The sequence below is a fragment of the Camarhynchus parvulus genome, chromosome 7, assembly GCF_901933205.1.
Source record: "Camarhynchus parvulus chromosome 7, STF_HiC, whole genome shotgun sequence".
In the NCBI taxonomy this organism is placed as follows: Eukaryota; Metazoa; Chordata; class Aves; order Passeriformes; family Thraupidae; genus Camarhynchus; species Camarhynchus parvulus.
Window position 1 is genome coordinate 34162475 of NC_044577.1, and position 15000 is coordinate 34177474.

Here is a 15000-nt window from a genome sequence, read left to right on the forward strand (position 1 = left end):
GAAATGGTGCTCACATGATGTGAGTGATGATCAAAGATGAGATAGACACAACAACTCCACTCATAAGGAGCAACTTCTGGTTACCACTGGGACACTGCCAGCCTTCCCTCCTCACTGCTGACAAATCCCAAACAAGAGCCAGTGATGGAGCTCTTCACTCTCTTCCCCTGGGGAAAATCTGCCCCCACAAAGCACATTTGTCTAAATCCTTAAGGTGTACCTCTTCACTCCTTTAGAGTCTAAAGCCAAGCCTTAGCAGCACTGAAAAGCAGAGATTTCCTAACTTCCTGCTAGATATTTGCTGTGTGCTTCAAAGCAGCAAGCTACTGAAAAATGGGTGTTTCAACTACATGAATGGTTGCCGAATTATGAAACATGTAATCCACTTTTTCTGTCACCAACGACTGTAAACATGACATTTATAATAATGAGGGAATTTGGTCCCGTAATTGGAGGGAGCGGAAATGCAGTGCCAACAATTTATTTAAAAAAAAAAACAAAAAGAACTTGCAAAAACCCTCTTAACTAGATTTTCACTAAAGTATGTGCAACAGGTTTTATTGGTGCTTGTTAGCAATGACCTGCATATGTCATTTGTATGAGCATGGCCCTATCAGATCCATGGAGATGAGACACATTTCACCACACTGCCCCTTCTATAGACTCTATTTATACACGAGGATGAATGAATTGACAAGACAAGAGGTGCGGCATATAGATTTGATATACTGGCATAAATTTAGGATGATCTACATTATTCATAAGTACTGAAGCCACAAATGAGATATGTAACAACATCCAAAATGAGTGTCAATAGAATCTGTTCCCGCAGCGCACCATCGTATATTCCTATCTGTCACATATTCCTTAGAAATTTCTCCTTCTAAGAAATCTGGTGTGCTCAGTCTGGAAAGCAACGTTGCCTTGGGATCTGTGATAAGGCTTGCCTGGAAGAACAGGCTTTCAGAAAACTGTCTGAAAAGGAAGTGGACAGAAAACACGAAGAATTTCCTGCTACTGAATTATTGCCTCTTTTTCCAACACAGCTGTGTCTCAGTTGGGGACCCAAAAGTTATTTGGATCAGAGCAACTTCTTGGTGTCTTAAAAACGGCAAAATCAAAACCAAACCAATTGAAATATCACCAGTCCAGCAGGCAACAGATATGACAGAACTGACAAATAAACTAATCCCCAGTCTATTTTTACAGACTGATGAGGCTGAGGGATGCAAGTCTACACTTTGGAAAACACATACAAGCTAAAACATTGGATATTTTGACACTCGCTTGTCATTACTGTACATTTTTAAAAGGTTTAATTTATTACAAGTGCACCCAGTACAGGATTTGACTATTCTCTTTATTGCTATAATATCTCAGGCACAAAACTGCGTGCCTGAATAAAATCTATTTATTTTCCAGACAGGTGAAACTGTTCATTGAGTTGTGGTTCTGCGGAAGTGAAGAAACAGAAGGAGTGTCCAAAAGAGTGGTATAAAAATACTAAAGATGAATGATCACTTTCATGCCAGACACAAACCAGAAGCTCTCCACAGCAGTCCTTAACCTCACATTTGAGAGGGAACTAAGTGTTTTCACCTGCTAAAATCTCAGTCTGGATTTCATATGAGTGACCCTGACCTGAAAGATTTTGCTTCCTATCTGAACCATCCAATCATCCACACCTATCTCTCTGTTTAAATAAATACAGAAGTGTTATTGAACCACAAGTCATAAATAAGGTCTTGCCCTGCCAAGTTAAATAAAAAAGTGCTTACTGTCTTTAATAATTTTAATTTTACAATGTATCAATATTATTTAGTTGCACAACTAGGAAAATTTTAAGCACATTCTTTAAGATAAAACATACAAAAATGAAAACTACTTCTGTAAGTATCTACTTTATGGCAACTTTAAAGTAAGGAAAAAAGGAAAGGTACCTGGAATTTCACTGAAAGTCTCTCCGAGTACGGACACGTGGAAAGGCAGATCTTGCTCTTTCAGCTTCATCAGGACTTCAAAGAAAGTTTCAGGATCTTTGTCATGTTCCCTTAAAACAAACAGAATTTATTTCAGCATTGTCTACATTTAGTTGTGAAAGTATGGGAGGTTTTTTATTTATCAGAACACCATTCCTCTAAAATTGTACTTTTGGGGACAAAATTTATTCAAATTATTTCCCTCTTTGCTTCTCCTGCACAGCTGAACATTTTCCTCAATGGAGCACTTGGGCTCAAAACTTAGGTCTATCAGATTCTTCTCTACCTGTTCCCTGTCCTCATACAATGCATTTACTCTTCAAATTATCAGCTTTGAAAGTGAAAAGGATTGAGCACCAACCTGAAGACAAAATCGGTTTAAAAAATGGGTAGGAAACAAAAAATGAGTTTGAGATTATTTTTTCCCTGTTCAAAAAATATGTATACGACTTTCATTGCAATTCTTTTTTTCCTTTTTTTCAGGAGACACACGTTAAACAAAACCTTCTCCTAAACCTACAGGATTTCTCAAGCTGGAATTTTAGGAATTCATGCTATACTCATTAAAAGCTTTTGATCCATTTTGATCCAAGTGCTTTAGGTAAAGAAAGGAATGAACTACCACGAGACATTTTCTACCTTTAGATTTTTAAGGAGTTAACTGGAAATTAAAACAGAATATAAGAAACTTGTACTTATTTATAATTTCAGTTGAAGATAATATTAAAGGTTTGTATGGGTCTGACACTGAAGGACATGAAATGCAAGTTATCTAAAAATAAATTAACCCCCCAATTTTCCAATCTATATTCTCTACTTGCACAGAATGAAAGGTTCAAAAGGTATCACAAATGTTTTAAAATTCCCAAATTCCTTAAGTTATATTAAAAATGGAATGAGATAATTTCCTCATTCTAAGGTGAATATTATATCTTGCATTTAATTACTCTGCTTTAAATTATTGTATTTCAACAGATGTGCACCATATGCCTTTAAAATATTTTGGTTTTATTTACTATTTAGAAAATTCCACCGTTTTCCTTCCTGTATTAAGGGAAAAATCTATATCTCAGCCGTCCTAGTGTCTTTCTTCACAGAGTAATTTTGTAGAATGGAATCTGTAGGTCTCTCACACTAGTATATGAAAGATTAATAATTATATCATTCAGGAAATCTGAAGCCAAATGACATCTGCAGCTCTACACGTGTTAATTTCTCATTCAGTCAATATTTTTGGTTTAGGGAATTAAAATAAATTAATCTTATAATTAATGCGACTTCCCTAGGCTGAGAAACCTCCAGGAATTGTGGACTTTTTAGAATTAGACACATTTTCTTAAAATAAAGCCAGACAATAATCACTTTAAGAAGTCCTCCATCCCCCCAATTTGTTTTGTTCCCAATAATAAGGAGGAATGCAACTGCATAAGCCTTGTAATTTGTTTCACATCTGTGAACCAGGAGTTTCCACAGCAATTCCAGCAACCCAAGTGGACGGAAGCACTGGTTTGCAGGGTGGATTTCTCCCAGTTGCAAAGATCCCAGATCTTTGACTATTAGTTTGCTGCATCCTCATGCTTAGAAGAGCCACCTGTTTCTGGTAGGTAACTTCTGTGCAGAAACTTTTGCCAGTATTGAGCTCCCTCCAAATGCCCAGCTCCAAGAGCCAACACGGGATCGCACGGATTCGGATTTGGCTGGAAGAGAACATCCCCGTTACGAATGCTTGCAAGGAGAACTTCTGCGGTGCTGGGAGTTGGTGTAATTCGTAACAGAATTTCCCCTGAGCCTCAGTTTCCCCTGGACAGGCTTTGTGTGTGCTCAGTGAGCAATGCCACGAGCCCAGCCTGGCTCAGCTCGTGCCGGCGGACCGGCATGTCCCCGCGCGCGGAGCCGACAGACTCGACAGCCACGACGCTGACAGGGATCCTTCCAAGCTCTTCACAGCCCCGCTATCAGCTTTGCAGTCACAAAAAGTCCTTCCAGCAAAGGATATGCTTTCCCTCTCGCTTTCCAGAAGAGACCAGGGGTCCCAGAGGCAGCCAAAAGTGGAGGATGCTGTTGGAGCCACATTGTCAAGGAGCTGGCAGGAGAACGCGGAGCCTTACAGCTCGGCGAAGCCACATAAGCTGCACATATTTAGGAAAACTGATAGGAATTGGAAGTTGCAGCTTTGTTTAATAGGTGGAGAAGAACAGAAGGAAAATTTGGCACCCAGAAGGAATGCTGAAAGGGGAAACGTTTCCTCTGCACTGGAGCCTCTCTTGCGGGTTTTCTGCTGTAGGTGATTCTCCTTCCATCCCCCCAAAATGTTTCCCTTTTAGGTGACACTCCCAGATTTTAATGACACATTTTGTGAATCTTGTAGCTTTTCTTTCTGGGAGTTCATCTTAAGCGACTCTATCCCGTGACTTCTCCACACCACAAGCATTTTATTTTCATTACAGAGCTCCAGAAACCTCCTGGCCCGTGCACCTACAGACTGCAGTGTATTATTATTATTCTTGCAGAATACTGAAGGTATTAGCTGCTCCTGGTAGAAACAAATAAATAGTACAAGACCACCTCTTCGCTGCATCAAAAAGGAGAGAGCTCTGTTTCTTGGCTGACATGGAAAAAATCATATACAATCCAGTCTGCCTTACTCAGCAACAACTGCTAAACACACCAGATTGCCATAGCAGTGATCGTGGAAAAAGATGAACACAATATGGAATGTCTGTTCTGTAAAGATCTGCTCAAAATGATGTGCACTTTTGGCTGCATCTGTTGCATTTTTGAGCTTTATTAAACAGTATTAATTATATGTACTCCATTTCCTGAAGAAGAACTGCAAAACAGTATAAAAGCCTGATATTAAAATGCAAACTTTTCTTTTAAGATATTATGTTTGGGGAAAAATCAATATAATGTGACTCCAGGGTCTGGCTTTGTTGTTTAGTTGAGGTATTTGAAATGCCTTTGTATTTTCACTTGATTTGATATGCATCTGGTAAAGGAAAAATAAGAACTAGGCATGATATGAAGATGCTCTAAATTTCATCCTAAGAACATAAAAACCTTAGAATAACCAAACTACAGCTGTAATGTCACAAAACAGGCACAGACACCACACCTGTGCTCAAATTTGAGAGCCCTGGCTTGGAGACATTCAATCTCCATATTCAACTACCCCACACCTCTCATTGTTACCCAGGAGTTTTTATTATCGACTCTAACTCAAAATTTAAGAGAGACATCTGAAATCTCTCTTAGGAACTGGCTGAGGTTTAGTGATCTGGATTGGGGGATGTGGCCCAGGGTTCATCCTGATTTAGTGACTCCCCTTTGTAATCTGATATAAAACTTTGAGAAGTGTCCTTGAGCAGGGAATGGGAGTGGGGTGGGAGCAGCACCACCACGACTGAGCCTCCATTATTGCCTCTGGCTTAGATTTTCTGCCATAAAATGGGTGTGACAATATTATTTTTTCACCACAGAAGGATGCTGTCAGGATTAATTGATGACTTGACATCCCACTTTTCAGCCTAAAGTAATTGTAAAAAGCAACTTTATAGCACTATGATGATGCTCCTCGTACAATCAAAGGCAACATTCTCCAAAACACCCTTCTGCTCTTCAGGGATTTTGGGAATTCAGCCTGAGCCCTTGAGCCTTACCTATTGCTGGGACTGGAAGGAGACTACATGGAGACCACCTAAACTGGATTTATTGTCACCCACATCCCTAACCAGTGATGTGAAACACATTATTAAAAACCAGAAAAAAAAAAAAAAGAAATAGCAGAACTTGGCCCTTTACATTATTCAATGAATATTCATCTCTTGAATTTGGGTGAAATTCAGTAAGAAACCCATATGGTCTTCTCTGACTTTAGTTTAATTTTTTAAGTCTATGTAAACTTATCCTACATGGTGATAATCACAGTTATTTAGGATTTGGAGGAAGGCACAACTAGCAATGCAATTAGGAAATGGAAGAGTTGCGGAAAAGCAGAAGGACTTGCTCAAAGGGGGGAAAGAAATGCAGTCTATTAAAAACATATATTAAAAGCTGCAGTTAATGCATGTATCAGTTTTTTAAAAAGTGCAAAACCAGGGGGAAAAGTCTTAATATTTGAGAAAATATTCCATAAATGCCATGTAATGCTTGTGAAAGCCACAGCCCTGTGGTGACATCTCTGTGAATGACAGAATCATTTGGGCTGGAAAGGACTTTGAAGACAGTGGAGTCCCACCATTAAGGTGCTAAACATTCTGAAAGGATCACAAAAGCAATATCAAAAAGGTTGATCTTAATCTTGGGGCATTTAGCATGGGAGATTTTCAGAGGGAGAGAATCCCAAATTGTGCAGGCACAATTTGTATTTCACTTTGTACAGTGCCTTAAATCCAAGGAGTTCACAGTGGCTGCAGCTCCTTCTGCCTCCCCATTCCCCAAAATCACTTTGACGTTAGATGGGCAAAGGTGAGAAATGGAACAAAATCCTCAGAAGTTGAAGCAAGACTTTAATTTTGTATTTTTTTTAAATTTGTTAGGACTTCTAGCAAGAGGTAAAAGATGGATTTCTCCCTGCCTACAATGAATGCTAGAAAATAGCTGATAAAATAGGCCAGTGAAAAATCATTCATTATTGATGAAGCTGGACAGCAATCATGGAGATCTAGGACTGGTGAGCCAAGAGACATCCCGGGAGAAAAGGGGACAGGGGACATCAGCCAGCATGGATGGAGCAGAGCACAGGGAATGTGTAAGGGGCTGGGCAAGTCCATGAGCACAGAATCAATAATTAAAAATAAAGGCAATGAGATTTCCAAGACACAGACCTTGATGTGGATGACGCTGATCCTTTTTTTTTGGGGGGGGAAGTGAAGTAATGAGCATCAAAGAAGGCAGAGGTACTGGGCAAAGCAATTCAAAGAGTAAGAAAAACACAAGAAGAGAAAAAAAACAACATTCCTGGTGAAAACTAAGAAAGTATGGCATATCCAAACACAGGGAGGAAAAGAATAAATATAGGGTAAATAGAAGACCTACACACACCCTACAGAATTAAAACCAAGGCTCCACTTCATCCAAACTGAATCTAAAGAACAATATCAGAGATTTTTTCCCTCCATTATACTATGCATTGTATTACACTTTCATACTTCACATTAAATCTTGAGCTCAGAAAAATTTGAATACAGGTTTATTATAATCAAATAATGTTAGAAAGTAGAAATGTGGCCATAAAAGATAAACCTGGCCTTCAAAAGAGAGAATTGCAGAATTCTGGTCTTTTCCTGACACTGTTTTCCCACAAGACAGCTCCGTCCAGGTTTCCCCATCTGCAAGATATGCTCTTAGAGGAGCTTTCATCTACAGAAATATGGTGAGAATCACAGTCAGTAAATACTTTAGTAGAATAATATTCTTCTTAAAGAAGAGGACTCATGTTACAAGCTTATTCGATACATGAAATGTAATACATTCCAGTAATTATTTTCACAGAGGACAGAAGACTTTCCTAAATCAAATGATTTAATATACATTTTCTATGTTAAGATTAAGAGAGGAAAAAAAGGAGACCAAAAAAAATTAAAATTCTAATACCAAATTCTGGTAACAATGCTCATGATAAATGCAAAAAAAGGAAATGTTACTGCCAGGAAAGCACAATTAGAAAAGAAACAGGGAAAAAAGAAATAACTATGAAAATGCAAACATGAAGGAAAAGTTAATTGCTTTCCATTTATTCAATTTATCACAGTATTTTTCCATCTTTTTACATTTCCAAGATGAGGTTGAGGTAGACTGCAAATATGTAGTTAAGTCCAGTGAGTTTTCTTTTTCAGCTGATCTGCTCTACAAAATGTCTTTGCTGTAATTGTGCCTCTAAACATTGTCTGGCATCATCAGCATCAAAAGTTACCACAATATTTAATACCCCCTCACTTCACAGAAAATGGAGTCAAGTAGAAGAAAATATTTCTGCATGTAAAAGGACCCTACAGAATAAATTTCAGCTGGCAATTTGTAGGTCCTACAAGCAAAAAAAGGTCCTGATCCTCGCCTGTGCTTTCAGAACACCTCTGCAAGCCAAGGAATTAAAAAATGGCATTGGAGAGGCAAAAAGCAGCCAAACAGCACTGGCAAATACAGTGTTTTATTTTCTATTAGAGCCCATGACGTATTTACAGCGAGAAGTGTGTATTTTACCCTCTGATTTGTTCAAATTGCTGGCCTGAGAAAAATGGGTGGCATTTTGCTTTACGCTGGAAAAGCATTTTCTCCTATCTCCTGTTATCTACAAGAGATTCATAAAAAAAAGAAACAAGAAAGAACCTTGGGAGTTTATTGTTTAGATTCTTCTTCTCCCCTCACAACTCACGAAGAAAAAACTCAAAATAAAATATTGCACATCGCCTAACCAAAGAAATCTCAGGATCAGCATCAGTCATGGAGCCTCCTGCTTATTTCCTAAAGGGAGATTAAGCTTTGAAGACAAAGACCATCATTTGGTCTCAGTTACCTTGGTGTAAAAATCAATGCACTTTCATTCCAGTGCCTTTCATTTCTGTTACTCCAGCTTGGCCAGTCTGGCCAAGGATTCAGATTCCAAGCAGAGGATTCAGATTAAAAAAAAAAAAAAAACCAGAACACTTTATTTCCATTTGCAACAAAACCTTGTAAGTGCTATGGACTACCCCAAAGAGTTTATTTTAAAAAATCAAATAAAATTAACTTCCCTTAGTGTTCCAAAGGTAACATAACAAAAGGTTTTCCTGTTGTTTGGAGGTCATAAAATATCTGAGTGACCCTTACAGCCCTGATAACCATACACAACATACCCTACTGCAATTCAACTATAAAATAAGGTAAAAAAGTAATGTCATAGCAATCATAAGATGGTTATGAATATGGTAGTAAGTGCATAAAAGCCTACTAAAGTAGTTCCTTGAAAGAACAGAAAACATACATAAATATAAATTTTTATATAAAGTACTACATAAAAACTACATTACTACAGATTTTCCTGGGAATGATGACCCCACCATACAAGACCCTGTGGCCTCTGATTTCCATCATGGATTCACACAACCAAGCTACAACTACTTAAATCTCCACCAGATGCCCTGCTTGGGTCAAAAAGTACATCCTGCTCTTCACTGAGTAATATCCTGAGAGGAATTAGCTCAGGTACCTGAGATAACTCATCCTTTTGGGATCTCCAAGGAAGAAGCTTCCAACCAGGAACTTTCTTGGCACCAAGGCTTGAAACTCATTATTCAACAAGATTAAAGTAACTCCAAATCTCACTGCTTTCAGAATGAGGAATCAACCCAGCGCATTGAGTCAGGTTTGCACAAACACAGCTGAGAAAAAGCAGCAATTAGAGGACACAGGGAGGAGGAAAAAGCATGAAAATATGGAAAAAAGGAGAGCATGGCAGAGAAGAAGGTGAAGAGAAGAGACTTGGATAGTTGTAGCGCAGCAAGGAGAGGAAACTAATTAAAAACAGCTTTGATGCAAGAAACAACCCTCCTATTACTGGTGAAAATAGGGAGGAATATTAGATCACTTGGTTATGAAATATTTGATTTTTGTCTCTTGAAGGTTATTCCCATACTTTGGTCTGGGGTGCTGTCACTTACAAAGGGGGCTGGTGGCACCATCTGCTACGCTTGCTGGGGACTTTGGATTGCAAAACCTCTTCTGTCCTTGCCTATGATGTTTCCCAAAACTGAGACTTATCTTGGACTATCTTCTATCTTCTAGAAAAATCCTGCCCAAAGTTTTCCAGAACATATGAAGAACAAGATGGAAAAAAAGCAAAACCACAACATTACCTAGTAAAACCACAAACTGTATCTTGGATATGTTGTAGAAGGTTCCTTGCAGAGACAGGGATGGAGACAGAGAGAGGCTGAGGAACTAGGAAAGAGTGAGATGCAAATTTGCTGCACAAGACTACGTGTGAGGAGATGCCCAGGAAGCTGAGCCTGGCAAAGACAGGAGGATCAGGTTCACAAGACCAAAACTTTTGATTTCTACACTATTCACCCAAAAGATTGGGTGAATGGAGTAGAAAACGATTGCCTTGAGAGGGATAGGTGAAAAGCCTTGAGAGAACTCCTCAATCCCACCTGTGCTTCTGCTCAAAGACTTGGGTTTCACAATTATACAGGAGGAAAAAAAAACCACCATAAAATGAATTTCCCATCCTGGGAAAAGGGAGAGAGCCAAGCTTACTGGAGCTGTTAGGGCAATCTGTGATGCATCTGTTCCAAGCCTAAATATTCTTCAGCTGTCCAGGTGATGCAGTTGTGGTCTCACATTAACTCAAAATCAGTTTTTCAACTGTGGCTAAAGCATTTATTGTAACAGGCTCTGGAGGATGGCACTGAAGTGGCTGCTTTGTGAGCATCTGGATAGCACAGAGGGAATCACAGCATCACAGAATCATGGAATGGTTTGGGTGGGAAGGGACTTTAAAGCTCATCTTGTCCTGCCATGGCAGGGACACTTTCCACAAGGCAATGTTGCTCCAAACCAAATCCAACCTGGACTTGAAGGAAAGTTTCTCTGTGTGAAAATTGGTCTAAGCAAAATAAGGAGCAGAACTGGCCCACAGAACTTAAATACAGAAAAGAAAATAGAGTGCTTAGCAGAAGTGAAAGAACCAAGCGTATTTGGGGAAGCAGTGAGTAAAAAAATAAGTTTCATTTTAATACCATTCTTTTTAGCCTATTAAGTTCTCCAGTATCAAAATGAAGCCTGCTAAAAGTTAGTAAATAAAGGCTTTCAGGAGAGCTTTATTAAATCACTTATGACTTATCAAGTTAAAGCTCCCACTCAGATATCTTAATAAAACTTTCAGAGAATATATTTAATTTTCCTGGAAATCAGAAGCCAATTACTAACTACAGTAGTTACTGTTGGCTACGCCACTGATCAGCTTCCTGTAAATAGAAAATTTGCCAACAACTTGAATTAGTTCTCTAAAGTTTCGGTTTCTGAAGGTCAAATAACTATGTAACTGCTTAATAAAGAAGCAAAGAAGTACCTCTAAATATCTCCAAGCTCTGATGGGCTTATATTCTGCTCCTTAGGTGAGGTATTAGCAAAGCTTATTTATTTTCATTTCCAAGGCTTTTATTTGCTCATTCCCTTGTGGTAAAGCTGATTTCCATGATGATTCCCTTCTTAATTTTAATACCCTTTTTACTCATCATATAGACATAAGAATTTTCCATAAAATAATGAAACCCTTCCAAAGGAAATGAAGACAACTACGAGAGGAAAGTAAACTACAGCTTACTTCTTTTTTTTTTCCCTTTCCCAATTAATTGATCCACTGTCATATGCATATATGAAAGATTTTTTTTTAATGAAAGGAAAATAAGGTTAATTAACATAAAAACCCTCACTCCTTGAGATGTTGAATTTTGTATTTTATCCATGCTGCCTTAAGTGCCTTGATTTCCCAGTAATGACCTAGTTCTCCTAATGAGTAACATTAACCCCTGGCTGTAGCTGTCCAGGACTTAATTGTCAACTGGAGCTGAAATAGGAGAGTTTGCCGATCAGCAGGTATGTGGTATATTAACTCATGTCATTTCAGACCCTAATAAATAAATCTGTTGCTAAGGCAACAGGAGCATCAGCTGTATCACTTTTTTCTTCCCCCCTCCCTTTTTAAAGGAAACTGGCTTTCACACTGAGCTTTTAAAAAAAGGAAATTAACTACATGTAACCGTAATTAGAAGAAACATCGTTTCTCATCTCAGAAACATATCTACATTAATGAAAAAAGGCATTCAAAAAGAGGGCTGCTTTCTACTGTGACCAGGGTAACTGAAATTATTTCCCTCGACTGGGGGAATGAGATTTGAAGGATACATTTGAGTGGGAAGAGATCACAAAATATCTCAGCTCTTTGTATTTCTGAGATAGTTCCCCTCTCCTTTCCTACACTGCTGATGCCAACAGAGCAAATGTTGCTTCAATGATTAATCAGGAGCACAGGTAATTGAAACCAAGGGAGAAAAAACACCACTCAAACCCAAACACCTTCACTGTCCTCTGTGGGTCTTTCTGTAAGATGGGCAAACATGCAGTTTTTTTGGAAAGCTAAAAAGTCAGAGATTCACAGAATCATTTAGATCAGAAAAGCCCTCAAAAGCCATTGAGTCCAACTGTTCCCCCAGCACTGTCAAAGCCATCACTAACCCATGTCCCCAAGGGCCACACCCACACAGCTTTTAAATCCCTCCAGGGATGGGGATTCCACCACTGCCCTGGGCAGCCTCTGCCAGAGCTTGACAGCCCTTTGGGTGAGGATTGTTCTTCCTAATCCTCCCTGGCACAACTCGAGGCTGTTTCCTCTTGTGGTCTCAGAGCCTCACAGGTGAATATCACAGCCCTCACTTAATTCCTGCCATTCTATCTCAGCGTGGAGTGATCGTCTTAAAATTTTCAAAACTGTAGGTCTTTTTGTTTAGTTTGTGACCACAAGATGGTATTTCTGAGTCTCTAGTTACCCACATGTCAATCAGAGAGCAGGTAGGAAGGAAATTAAGAGATGGTCACAAGCTCTTGGAACACTTACTTCAGGTTCTACCTGTACCATAAACACAACAAACCACTCAAAATTCTATCTGGCTTCTCAGCTGAAGAATGCAAAGGTAACACAGAGCATCTTTTTTTGCCAGTATCAAAATCAGAGATGTTTGCTCCTCTGGACTACAAGCTGCCTTTAGTCCTTTGAGAAAACACGCTGTAAGAAAGAGGGAGAAATTGATGCTGAGATTTCCACTATAGCAGAATTTCACACCTTCAGCACATGCTGGACTTTTCTACAAGCTCTTAAAAACAGTGATCAAGGATTAACACATCTTCCACTGGAAGGGTTCAGTGCCTCAATTCCCTCGCTGCAGGAAGACATTTCAAGATTAGGCATCATGGAATGAATAAGCAAAGAATGGGCACTTCCAAGCTGTGTTTCCATTTAAGGCTGAGCTTCTCAAATTATTTAATTCACTTTCGTATTTTTATTTGTTTGAGTCACCATCCCTGGAGGGATTTAAAAGCTATGTGGATCTGGCACCAGGGGACATGGGTTGGTGGTGGGCTACGCGATGCTGGGCAAAAGGCTGGACTCCATGATCCTCAAGAGGTCTTTTCCAACCTAAATCATCCTGTGACTGTAGTATCTGCTCCCAAACTTAACCCAGCTTGCATGAATGTGAAATCAGACTATTTTCACATGTGGAAGAGGAAAAGGTATCAACTTCTACATGAATGTCTACATGAATGTTCATGGCAGAGGTTCAACCACCACATGTCATCAGTGTCACTGCTCCTGTGAGTGCTGTTTTCCTTGGGAGTACTGGATGGCTTCCCTTAGATACTGCTAAAAAGTTCCCATTTTGAATTTGTTATTTTAATAGCCTGTGGGCTTTTAATCCTATCTGGTACCTTCTAGTTAACACTGTACAAACACTTGTATTTTAAGCCTTTGTCTTCAATCTGCCCTATTTATTCACCATATCTACTTGTTCTCTGCAGGCTGTTCACAATGCTGAGGATGCCTGTTGAGCCTAATGGCATCTCTGGGTACTCAAACCTGATTTCTGGATGGATTTCTTTCCTGTTTTGCTGTCTTGCCACACCTGCATTTTGATGGGATAAGATCTGGTCCAAAATATTCAACAGCATGAGGAAAATACGAGTCACTGTATTCTCAAGTGTCTCTATAGGAAATAGCTTTCACTTGAGAGTTCTAACAGTGACTACACAAATCTTGTATTGTTCTGCAAAAGGAACAAGTTACTGTTCAATATACATGTTTTTAATATACATATATATATCATATGTTACATATTAATTATCTACTATTATATATATGTGTGTACATATATTTTTTTAATATATATGTATAAAATAAATACAAAATAGTATTAAAAATCCCTTTCCAGGCTCTTCTCCCTCGCAGCTTGCAAAGGACTTGTGCTTGGCTCACTGATGAAGAGCTGGCCCAACACAGAAGGCACAGCACCTCTTGTCCCCATCTGGGACAAGTCCTTTCCAAGCACTTGCTCCTGAGTGAAGAGGACCAGGACCTCACGCTGGGCAGCCCCATGTTGGTACAGCACAGCCTGTCCTCCATGCACTCATTTCTTCATGATACTGTACATAAAAATCAGACAACTGGGCACAGAATTATCTCTGAACACACCAGTTTCCCTTAGACCAGAAGTCTTCAGATAGTTTTTGCAATCTAGATTTGGGGTTTTTTTTCCTTCTGAATTTGCTCATCATGAGTTCCACCACTGTTCCTTCTGCACCCGTATCTCCTGCCCCATGTCCTTCCCCACAATCTTGTTGCACACTGGTAGGTTTGGCATGAGATAATGGCCTTATCTGATCTTCCATGTGAACTGACAGCAGCTATTTGTTTGCATGTGTGTGTAAATTCTTGCAGATTCCCTCTGTGATCTTTTATCACACCCGTGCAATTATGGGAAGAAGAATTGATTTCTGACAACTTTCTCTTATCAAATCTTTAACTGCTTAGATGATACAGAACACACAGGGAAAAAGTAAAAACATAAAGTTTGGGTGAATGAGAGGGAATAATGGATGTATAAATGCTGGTTGGGTAGTTTTGGGGGAGAGACAAGGATTATGCCACACTGGTCCTTGTCAACTTCCTAATACACTTATCCTTCACCAAATATCAGAGAATCAGGGAATGGTTTGGGTTGGAAGGGACATTAAAAACCATCTTGTTCCAACCTCCCCGCCATAAGCAGGGACACCATCCACTATCCAACCCATCCAACCTGGCCTTGGACACTTTGTGGGATGGGCAGGCACAGCTTCTCTGGGCAACCTGTGCCAGGGCCTCACCACCCTCACAGGGAACAATTTCTCCCATCTAACCCTGCCCTCTGTCCCTGTGAAGCCATTCCCCCTCATCCTGTCACTCCATGCTCTTACCCAAAGCCCCCTCCAGCTTTCTGGAGCTCTGCTG

At 39.5% G+C, this 15000-nt stretch overlaps 1 protein-coding gene across 1 annotated transcript in view; it reads right to left on the bottom strand.

The window, feature by feature from the left end:
• GTDC1 (glycosyltransferase like domain containing 1) overlaps positions 1–15000 on the bottom strand; it is a 169754-nt gene that overhangs the window by 15677 nt on the left and 139077 nt on the right. The window contains 1 exon segment of the mRNA XM_030952793.1: positions 1941–2050. Within this exon segment, the coding sequence (XP_030808653.1) occupies positions 1941–2050 (110 nt within the window).